Source organism: Etheostoma cragini, chromosome 12, assembly GCF_013103735.1.
Source record: "Etheostoma cragini isolate CJK2018 chromosome 12, CSU_Ecrag_1.0, whole genome shotgun sequence".
Taxonomy (NCBI): Eukaryota; Metazoa; Chordata; class Actinopteri; order Perciformes; family Percidae; genus Etheostoma; species Etheostoma cragini.
Genome location: NC_048418.1, coordinates 25,301,469 through 25,313,318, shown reverse-complemented (window position 1 = coordinate 25,313,318; position 11,850 = coordinate 25,301,469). Strand labels below are relative to the sequence as shown.

General features: G+C 43.1%; 1 protein-coding gene across 12 annotated transcripts in view; it reads left to right on the top strand.

Annotated features, from left to right (window-relative positions):
* Nucleotides 1–1,053: 1,053 nt before the first annotated feature.
* Nucleotides 1,054–11,850, top strand: part of pard3ab (par-3 family cell polarity regulator alpha, b) — a 229,154-nt gene continuing 218,357 nt past the window's right edge. For 10 of the 12 annotated variants that reach the window (XR_004658687.1, XM_034887131.1, XM_034887129.1 and 7 more), the window contains exon 1: nt 1,055–1,435. Coding sequence is in view for 11 of the 12 variants with exons in the window: in XM_034887131.1 (XP_034743022.1) it covers nt 1,316–1,435 (120 nt within the window). In the remaining variant the exon portion in view is untranslated. Of the gene's footprint in view, nt 1,436–11,850 lie in introns of all 12 variants that reach the window. The other 2 variants (XM_034887133.1, XM_034887134.1) reach the window with 1 other exon arrangement.

Below are 11,850 nucleotides of genomic sequence, written 5' to 3'. Positions count from 1 at the left end.
GGCTAGTAGTCCTTACCTAGGTACTGTCAGGGCCCTCATGCTCTGCTCCTGACTGGCTAGTAGTCCTTACCTAGGTACGAAGTGGGACATGAAAAAAATGCCTTAACGTACCGCTCGTAAACTCCTGCTCAGTTTTTCTTTCCTTTAAATGATCTCTGTAGCCTGTTTATAGTAGGCCTAACTTATTCATTCATTTTCTACATGTTATCTTTCGTTGGATTAATTTAGGGAACCCAACATGCCAAGCCCCCTCAGGGTTTTCTGGGTTTCTTTGCACGTCTTCTTTACTTATTTTTTTGTATGTGTAACAATGTTTTTATTTTACATATGCTGAATCAAAATCATATAAAAACATAATAATCCAAAAGTAGCTGTTCATTTACCCAGACTTCATGGCATTTTATGTTGCCATGTCAACTCTTAGGTAAACACTTTCTTTTCTTTAGGGACAATGTTTCTTATGAATACAGACAACAACACGTGAATATGAGATCAGTGATTCGGCCAATAATGTACAATAATGTACAGGTTCCCAATATTAAAGTCTAAACTAATCATAAACCACGCTGAATGCAACATCTATATGTACAACGAGATTAAAAAGCAACTCCTTTTCCAATGCCAACATTCACGTAAAATAAATGTAGCAACATGGAATAAAAAAAGTAGTGCAAAAAAAGGAGGGGGGGGTGCACAGTTCTGAGACGCTGTATACTTATATACAAGAACTAAATGTGGTTTTATATACAGTGTGATATGCAGTGTGGGTCATTGCACATTATTGTTGCCTACTCTTCCCCAATGGTAGTGATTGTATTCAGTGAGAAACAGATATTGGACAATGAGAGTAATGACATTGCACAGTGCAGATATTGTACAGTAATATAATTTTATTTCAGTATTATCAATAGGTTTGGTCAGGAAACAATATTTAAAATCATTTACGTTGTTGACCATTTGTCATTCACGTTGGACGTTAAAATCTAGCTGTCAACATTCCCGAACGCACCTGAACGCAACATATGACCGAGCACTCAGCAGAGAGAGGGAGAGGGAGAGAGAGGGATTGGGATCGAGAGAGGGAAGGAGGGAGAGAGGAGCTAAACAGGTGGTCTGAAAACACACAGAAAACAATGTCGTCCGGCGGGGAGAAGCGGAAAGACCTTCAGACGTCGCTTCTGTAACGGAATACCGGCACAGCTGCGGAGCCCAACACACAAAAAACCCCATGCTCCTCTTTTATTTCCCCGCGGATTCCTCCTCCTCCTCTTCTCGGTTTAACTCCGAACCTGGCCAAGATCTCGGATACTAAACCATGAAAGTCACGGTGTGTTTTGGCAGGACCCGGGTGGTGGTGCCGTGCGGGGATGGAAATATTAAAGTCCACACACTCATCCAGCAGGCTGTCATGAGATACAAGAAGGCTATCGCCAAGGTACGTGAAGCGGCGGCTACTTTGTTTTCTTGCAGCTTTTGTTTTCCTGGAAACAACGTTGTCACGTCCCGGGGGGCGCTCTGCACGCGCACTCAATATGGCGCTAACTTAAAGTAAATGTAAAGAAGAGCAAAAGGTTGTCTTGTGCTCGTGCTGCACGGTCTGTTCAGCTCGCGGGCTCACATATATTCTGCATGCGCGTGCTGCTTTCAAAGAAAGGCGCACCGCCATTGTGGTTCATGGATTTGAAAAGCCACAGAACTTCCTAACTGGGGCGCTCAGCAGAGTAGTCTGTGGCTTTGTTGGAGCCTCGAAGCAGAACGTGGGAGTTTCTGACATATATATATGTATATATATTTACACATAGCACGACTTCTAACCCAATCGTAAGACCTCAGTTCATGTCTCTGAAAGTTGCCAGCAGAGGTTAGCCTATTAGCAAGCTAGCCAGTAGGCTGCAAAAGTAAGACTGAGTCTGAGGCTTCGGTTCAGAGCAATGTAGTTCGCAACAGGAAAGTCCTAGAGAGTCTGCACTCTCTTAGTTCGTGAGTGTCTCTCACGAAAAACGTCAAAAGTCCCCCTCTGTTTGACTTGGAATGAGCTCATTATGATGGCAGAGACAGGACGGTTAGCTAGAGGGATGCAAGTAATGTCACAGAAGTTCAGCCAAATCAGTGATGCTCCAAATGCAAAATGGGGAAGAGCAGGAACAAAGGCCTATCTGAGAAGTTGTGTTGCATTATAGTTTTAGACTAAATGCAGAGTTCCCCTAAAAGAAGCTGCATGGCTGTCTAAGCAGGCACCAGGCCCTGCAGGGTAGGGAGGGATACTGCAGTGCCAAGCTCCAGCTGCCTGGTGGAGGCATGGACCTGGCACATAAACCTTGGACATAAAAGTGAACCTAAAGTAACCAACCTTTGAACCAGCTCGATGCGTTATGTGCAGTGTTCTCTGGCTGCATCAGATAAGATGCGACTGGGGGTACAAGAGCATTAAAACCATGATCTTTTCCTTGATCCTCTGTCCAAAAGAATGCAAAGAACTCTCCCCTTTTTGGCATCAACATCACTGTATCTTTTGCTTGATCTCATTCAAAAGTGCAACTCTGTTCTTCACCTCTGTTGTCTATGTGTAATTATTTGGCTGACCGACACTACTATAATCTTCCGTTTCCGTAATTCATATTCACATTTGGAATTCCCACAGTAAAAAGGTCAGGTTAGATGGTAAGGTGTCTATATTCACAACGTTGCTAATTCCTTCGGATGTCCTTCTTTTCGACCAGATGTCCGTCCCCTTCCTCTTTCTCTGTGTTGGCTTTCTAACCTCTGGTGGATTTCTGAGGACTATGGTTACCTGGTCCTCAGATCTCTGCAGGGTAAATCCAGACAGCTAGCTAGACTATCTGTCCAATCTGAGGACTATGGTTACCTGGTCCTCAGATCTCTGCAGGGTAAATCCAGACAGCTAGCTAGACTATCTGTCCAATCAGAGTTTTCTGTTGACAACTAAAACTACTTCTGAACGTACACATGTTCCACCAAAACAACTTCCTTCCTGAGACTATTTAGCAGAGGGACGGTGGCCCCGTCTGGAGTTTATCACAGCCTAAGGGGATTGTGATTGGTTTATATGTGATGTGATTGATTATAAATTAGAGCAGGTTTTTCTCCCATCCCAGAATGCTGTGTGGACTAGCCAGACCCTCTTGTGCAATGCTGTGGAGGAAGGTCTGGCAACGCGAGACTAGATGGTAATTTATTTTTGGTTTGGTGTCCAGCCTTCATTTAAGGTACAATGTTAAAACAGCTTGTGAGGATTCCTAAATAATTAACACTTTGTGCCCTTCCACTTGCTAACTTTAAGGCAGTCTCTTTTTGTTGCAATGAGAGTGACCTAGAAGTCATCTGTATCCTCCTCTCCTTTTTGAATAATTCAGTGCGAGCAGTCAGAGGAGTGCAGGAGAATATCTCTGTGTTGCTGAGGCAGGTGAGGAGCTGCTAGTGAACCCAGCACCGGGCCTGTGTAGAGAAGTTACCAACTCTTCTTTCACTTAACATAACTTAAAAAATGGCTAAACATCTTTCTCTTTACAAATGTTTGTGGGTGCGTGCGTGCATTTTTGTAAATATTTTACTCTGTTTAATCAAAGAATTATTTTATGTTGCTTTTCTAATTGTATGAAATGTGCTATAGAAATAAAGTTTGCTTAATTAACCCTAACCGGGACTTTATTGGCCTAATCTTGAATTTAGTTTTGTCCTCCGATAGTTGAGAGAAGTTAAGTAAGTTCTCCTTGATAGAGTTGAAAGTGGCCATGACAATTTGATATTGTATCACAATATCAGTATGTTTCTTTATTGGCCAGTTCTCCATAGAGTTTTGTAAATGAACTCTTTTATTGTTACCAGTTGAAGTCAGCGTTGCATCTGGCTGGAAGCTCAGATTACGGTCATACCTGGGTTTGAGGCTTGGTCCTGTGTTCTGTGAAATCGAGGCCACACGTTCAATTCTCTTCTTCTTCAAAGCTTTGATCTAAAATGCTAAAAACCAAAAATAAAACCACTCGTCATGAACTTCTCACCCACAACAAAACACCCTTGTTGTTTCGTCACCTCAGATGTGCGTTTATGGCTCTACCACACCCTGCCTACATTCATCTGACCGAGGTTGGGTGTTTTCACGTCTCATGTCTGGCGAGTGTCTCAGAAAGTCTTTTGGTCACAAACGTTAAAGATCTCAGCTATTTTTGGTTAGCCCGCCCTAATAAGAGGCCCCAATTTAAGTTTGTTATGGTGTTTGTATGAACCTTCTTGTAACTTCCCCTGTCATTAGAGAGGAATGCTTCCTGCAGAAAACAAAAAGCGGTCCACTTCTGAGGACCTTAAGCCCGCTCCTAACTGGAATTAGAAAGATGAGGAAACTAGTGTGAGTGTACATCACTGTCGCACACACATCTTACTGGACTTGAGAGACGGAACAGTTTTGCCAGTTTTAAAGTCTGTAAATGTTTTGACTGGGGATCGACCAATATGGATTTTTTGTGCCGATGCCAATTCTTTTTCATCAGCCCTAGCCGATGACTGATACGGGCTGCCGGTTGTCTTGAGCTGGTTTTGCGGAGCCGATACTGCTTTTGCTCCCTCAATTGACATCATAAAAATATAAACCCTGCCACACTGGGTTTGTTATGGGAATCTGCTCTGCAATTTCTTCAAATATAATAATCCAAAACTTTATTTTTTTCATTTCTGCAATTATCTTACATTCATATCACCCAAATGATGTGTGCAATGTGCATCATATGGATGGGTGCACTGCATATGGTCAACTGTGCAACAGTGAGAGGCTTTCATCAACATCTACACAGCCTTGATGAAGCCTTGCTTGCTGACATATTATAAGACAGATATAATCAGATCATCACGAAATGTCCTTTGGAAACCTATTTAAATAAGTAAAGAAAACAATAAACCTGAGAAGTAGCCATTAAACTAAAGTGCTTGATTTGTACTTTAAAATAAAATCAGTCCTGCCTAGTCTTGACAAGTCCAGTGGCGTCTGATTACCCTCCCCTGCTCTTTTTCCATCCACAGATCAGTGAGTGACTGAGTGTGGCAAGCGTTTAAAATGACACCCTTGACTAGAAAACCGTCTGGCAGTTTAACGCTCCAAACCCACAAGTGACACATAACCATAGGCATGTCAGAAGAACCATGAGATTTCTATCGCTCCGAAGCCTCCAAGGGGATATCGGGTGTCTGGATTGTTGTGTCCACACCACGGCACAGGGCAGATTTCCTTTCTTAGCTTTACACTGCTGGAGTTTCCTCTGGAGGAGCTGGCTGCTGTGTACATACCGTTGAGGCAGACAGATTTAACTTGACTTGGACCCGTTGCAGGTAATAGCAGCAGTATCTGCTGTTGGTCTGCATGAGTAGTTTTAACATGTAGGGCCCTATCTTGCACCCCACGCAGTCTTTGCTAGTTTAGGACTGATGCTGTTGTCAAGTTTCCGTCCAGCGCCTCCGTTGTTTTAAAGCAAATGTACCTGCGCCCATCTTTGTGCCCATGGTCGTGCTGGTCTTAATCCTAATTTCCACCGGTTGCGGAACGTCCGCGGATCCACGCCGTAACGGCGGCAGAGTCATTAGGTTTCCATTAAAGTCAATGTGTGTATTTCCTCTGACTGTACAGCACACGACAGAACAGTGCGGGACAGGAAGTTAAGCAGCGAAACAAATAAAACAACCCGTTAATTTATAAAACCAAATATAGCGTGCTCACGGTGATCATATCTCCCTACACTCCACCTTGAAAACAGCAGAGAGTTGTTCCCCCTCTTCTCTTATGGATGGAGACAAGCTGTTGGTGGTTTTGTGGTTCTATCCTACGTGAAGTTGCTAGATCTTGTGGGTCCTCGGGACTTCAGCTGTCAGTCATGGCCGCAGCCGTTCTGCAACAAATCCGGACCTGATGGGGGTTGACGGATGGTGGAGCACAGAGCTGACATGCAGGGGAGCCGATCCACAGCCGTTCTGCAACCAGTGGAAATTAAGAGTTACAGGGAGGTGTGTTCAGGTGCATTCTGGGCGTGCTGGTCTTACAGGGAGGTGTGTTCAGGTGCATTCTGGGCGTGCTGGTCTTCCAGGGAGGTGTGTTCAGGTGAATTCTGGGCGTGCTGGTCTTACAGGGAGGTGTGTTCAGGTGCATTCTGGGCGTGCTGGTCTAACAGGGAGGTGTGTTCAGGTGAATTCTGGGCGTGCTGGTCTTACAGGGAGGTGTGTTCAGGTGCATTCTGGGCGTGCTGGTCTAACAGGGAGGTGTGTTCAGGTGCATTCTGTGCGTATTGCTGTCTTGAGGCAGCAGAAAGGGATCGTGCCGTTGATCAACAAAAACCTGGTCTAAAGTCAATAGCTCAGCATTTTTAAAAGAAAATTAGTAAAATGCATATAGGCTCTTGCACAGCGCGCACACTATATACTATATAAATGTGTGTGTGTGTGTGTGTGTGTGTGTGTGTGTGTGTGTAAACAAACATGCAAAAGATTACAAATAAAGATATGGCTGTGTAAATCATATCAGTGATGCTCTAAGGTCCAAACACGCCTGGTTGTTAAAGGGAATGGGAGAGGACCTCTGATTGGTTGATTGCATGTTACCCAGAACACACCGGATTAATGAAGACACCATGCGCCCGGCGCACGGACCCTTTTTTCAGCTGTCAAACTAGCAAAAGTGGATTTGGACACGCCCTTAAAGCGCCTGCTTCACACCGTGCACTCAGATCGTTAAGACGGGGGCCTCAGTTTTAATTAGGATTGAGTATTTCGAACAAAAATTATGATTCCAATTTATTTAATGGAATTGTTTGGAAAATTTACTTTTAAATCCAATCATCAGTTAAAAAGGTAACACGTGCAAGTTTATTTTTATTTTAGGATTATGTTTGGGCTTTTTATGGCCTTTAATTGAGAGAGAGAGAGAGAGAGAGGAGGGATGACACGCAGCAAAGGGCCGTGGGTCAGATTCAAACCGGGGTCGCTGCCAAGGACTAGGCCGACTTAGGGAGCATGCTCTACTGGGTGCGCTGGAGGTTGCCACAACATGTGCAAGTTTTGGTTTCCATAGCAACGACCGTGCTTCCAGGCGCTCGTTGTGTTGCAGCCATGGAGCTCTGAAGTGTGGCTTTATTTTACTTTCTCTCTAACACTGTCAATCACCTAAGAATGGCAATAAAATGTTCCGCTTATCTGTGAAATCAAATCAAAACAATGCCCACCAATACTTTCAATGGGACTGACTTCCAGTTATGGGTTCAGATGAAGTCACTGGCGCTGCAGCTCATGGCTGCTTTCGTTACTGAGCCTGAGTTGCTGTCTTCAAGTTGTTTGTCACTGACCAACAGTGGAATATTGCAGATTGTGTTCAATCTTCAATTGCATCAAAGAAAGGAACACATTTAATTCTCACATTTGAGAAGTGGAAACTGGCATACTCGGGTATTTTTGGATTTATGAATTACATAAAATCATATGACGAATCCTCTTCTAATCATGCTAGCCATTAATGCTAACTTTTGGTGATGTTGAAATTGAAAGTTTCAAGATGATGAGAGGCCCTCCCCAACAAGAATGTGTTTATGAAAAATACCCTGTGGTTAACGGGTGTTATAGCAACCCAGAGGGGAAATGATCACGTTTTGAGTTGCATTCAGTGGCAAGAGAAAATATGTTCATGTGTGAAATAGACAATTCACGGGTTAAGTAAAAAAACAACAACAACAAATCATCCAAAGATAGATAGATTTTTGAGCAGAATTGTTGTGGTCTGACTCCAATCTGTCAGCCTGTTTTTAATCCTGATGTCATGTCTATGTGCTACACTGTGCTCAAGCTATCATTCAATTCATTGCACAAATGGCTGTTAGGAATTAGTGTGCAGGAGCCTTTGATGGAGGACGAGGCCTGGAGATCAGCAGTCCTCCATGCTGTGACACTTAACTGCTGCTGTTAAAGTCTTACAGCTTAACATGTTCGCCACCAGAGATGTGCCACGTCTTCAACGAAGAATCTTCCTTACCCATGGAAAAGTATGTGCATCAGCTTAAAGGGGAAGGGTCGCCGCTTACAGTCATGTTAAAAGGAAACAAAAGTTTACTTTTCTATCAAGCAGTAAAAAGGTTTGCACATAAGCACAATTGCAACATAGACTATGAGTCAAAATATCGTGTAGCCCTAATCTACGCTACTACTTTTTGGTTTAAAAACTAATATCTTTTGCACTGTTTGACCCTTGCATCCATTCTAGTCCGGCGTTTCCGATCCCCTAAAGAAGACGCTCCAATATATTCGTGTAGCAGACTCCGTAGCAGACTTTTTTTTATAAAATAGGCTAACGATTGTGTCATAACCACGCGACTTTCTGTTGCATAGTCGAGAAATCATCGTATTGTCAGGAGTTTCGCATGTAAATGTTAACTAGCATGTTGGTTAGCAGTAATTAGGCCGTGCCTATGTTAATGTTAACTAGCATGTTAGTTAGCGATAATAAGCCTGTGTCTATGTTATCTCCTAACATACCTACCTCTCCGTCTCTGCTAGTTGGGAATGATTGAGATTTCTCTTGCACAGCTACCAGAAGACTTACAACTTTCAGACAGGTTGCCATCAGCCATCAATAGAGCTTCCAAAGGAGCTTCCAATAGACTTCACTGGTCTCTGTCCAGAGCAACAGGATCTGTTGGTCCACTTCTTTAACTGTCTATGATTGTTGACTGCTGCATGGTAAAGAGAGAACCATGTGCAACACGTTTTACACCTCAACCATGGTTTTCTCTCCTTTTACACTCATGCTTTTTATCTCACCTGTTTACTTGCTAACAATGCAATATGGCATTGCAAGTGTTAAAATGCTTATTGTCTCATCTGAACAGTAGTTATATTAATCCATCCATGGGGCATGCTCATACCATGCATATTTAGTTTAGATATGTATTGTCCAATGCTAGATGTGGACAAGTGATTTGATTGGAGCTAAAGAAATGTGAGTGTACTGTTAGTCTAGGTGCAGTTTATCTACCCCATGTTGGGTCAAATGCTCAAATCATTTTACGGTTCATCTGTTTGATCCTCATGTCACCAGGCTGTACCAGCCAGGGGTTCATGCTTCCAAAACGGGCACAGTGCAGGATTAAAAGCTTCACCGATGATCTCCCGGGCCGCTGCCTTTGCCCTTGACCAAACTACTGTGAAAAAGGTCCTAAAACATGACCTGGCACAGCGGTTAGTTTCCTAAGGGAGTACGGGAAAGAGGCACGGGAAGGAACTGAAGAAAGGTAGCCACGAGAGGCTTCCTGTGTGAAATGCAGTCGCAGCAAATGTTCTTGAACATGAGAATTACATCAACTTATTGACATAACAGAAAGGGCTTTGAAGGAAGATGACTACAGTCAGCAGCTGCACAGTTTACCATTGATTTTTACCTCAGGACATGAGACTCACTTTATCTGGTTTTGCCATTTAATGATGTTGGCATTACTACAATTCCAACAGTGCTTCTTTGCTGCGCATTTTAGATTAAAAAAAAAAGGTTTTTTAAAATAACTAAATAACACTGATTCACTCAAGTAATTCACACAAGTGATCTGTCATCCCTACTAGTGTTTGACATCATGATGTTGATGTGATAATAGAAATGCAGAGAGAGAGACTCATTTGAGTTTAAGAAGTTGAGCTCATGCTGTTGTACACAATTGGTACAGTAAGCGCAACCATTGAATATAATGCTATTCCTATTTCCAGTAATGGGGCAACCCTGTGTTAAAGAGTCAAAGGGTCATTCACCCTGCTGGAGATTAAAGAATATTTCACAAACTTAAAATATTGACAACGTGCCAGGAAACCCTTTCATATTGTTGCATTGAATGCCTGCTACAAGGTCTTTCATGGGTTATTTTTTAGGTGCAATAATCCTCCTCGAACTGAATGTTCCACTTGTTGAACAAGTTTGCTAGAACATAAAGTACTGGGGTGCTGTCACCACCACACCAAATTCTGTTCTCAATTTAACACTTTCAGGTTTTTCATATCAACCACTCTTCACTTCAACAGGAATGGATCCACTCCCGTTATTTACAAGTAATGTAGCACTTGGAAGGCTGTTTTTTAATGGCCTCATGACATGGTGCTTTTTGGATGCTTTTATATAGACCTTAGTGGTCCCCTAATACTGTATCTGAAGTCTCTTTTATATAGACCTTAGTGGTCCCCTAATACTGTATCTGAAGTCTCTTTTATATAGACCTTAGTGGTCCCTAATACTGTATCTGAAGTCTCTTTTATATAGACCTTAGTGGTCCCTAATACTGTATCTGAAGTCTCTTTATATAGACCTTAGTGGTCCCTAATACTGTATCTGAAGTCTCTTTTATATAGACCTTAGTGGTCCCCTAATACTGTATCTGAAGTCTCTTTATATAGACCTTAGTGGTCCCTAATACTAAATCTGAAGTCTCTTTTATATAGACCCCCATATTAATGTCCTCTGCTGTGCTCACTACACATAACTCGCTACACGGAGAACAGTGAGAGCAAAAGATCATCTAACTTCTCTGCTCCCGCTCAGCTAAAACAACACAGGGTCCGTCAGCAGGTCGGCGTGGTGTTGGTTAACGAGCCTGTTCGAAGCCGTTAGGTTACCACACTCGCGGCGGTGCTGAACCGCCGCGCACAACGCGCACAAAAGTACACAATGCTGAATAAATCTAGGGGAAGCAATGGATACTTGGCGTTATTTTTGGAATTTAAAAATACGTTTTGGCCTGGCGGGGGTTCCTGCTGGCCTGGCCGCCTGCCAGCCCTGTACAGTTTTAGGGGAACACTGGGGCTGTCCTACATAACAGAAATTCACTCCTTCCTCAGACATTTAATCCAAAGATTTGTAAAAGTTTGTCCACGGGCACCCAGATAGCTCAGTTGGTAGAGCGGGTGCCCATGTATGGAGGTTTACTCCTCGACGCAGCCGGCCCGGGTTCAAATCCGGCCTGCGGACCTTTGCTGCATGTCACTCCCCCTCTCTCTCCCCTTTCATGTCCTCAACTGTCCTATTAAATAAAGGCCTAAAATGCCCAAAATATAATCTTAAAAAAAAAAGTTTGTCCACAATGAACCATGCATGATCTCCACTTTAAATATCGTGTTTACCAGAGATGTGCTCAAACTATGCTTTTGAAATGAGTTATTTAGCAAAAAGCATAGAAAATGAACTAAGCGACTAAAGAAATCTGGGTGGAATAACAGTTAGTGGGATTTGTTATAATATTGTTACTAAAGGGAGATAAGTAGGATTCATATTTTTTATGTACTTAAAAACAACAATTGACCAACTGCTGCACAATCAAAGATAACTACACAACTTAATGAGATCATTTCCCCATATCGTTCAGTCCTTATCCACACTGACGCTTTTCCTAAATGATCCCGGCTTTAAAAACGAGCACAATACATAAAACTGTCTTTAACGTGCCCTGTTAAAGGGGGGGCTTCCCAACCAGACCATAGTTAATGAGAGTCCAGGTCACAAGAATTAATGACACGGAGTGCTTAAGTGGTTTACAGAGAGCAATGCAAACAGATTACTTGAACCCTGGCATGGATCCAGTCAGCTGGGTATTGGCACCCCAACCATGTGCACCGAAGTTGGCTACATACGGAGCCGTGTCCCCCAGCAGGGCCCCGCGGACTAACAAAGTAGACCAGAGACGGACCGACAACACTTACTATTTTGGGTGACGGATGCTTCAGAAAATTATCACCAACACTTGAAGTTCTTTTTAATGAGTGCTTGCATCACAGGGTGGTGTTTCAGATTTCAAGTCGTCTCTCTCTCTCCCCCCCCCCCTCCTTTTGGTTCAG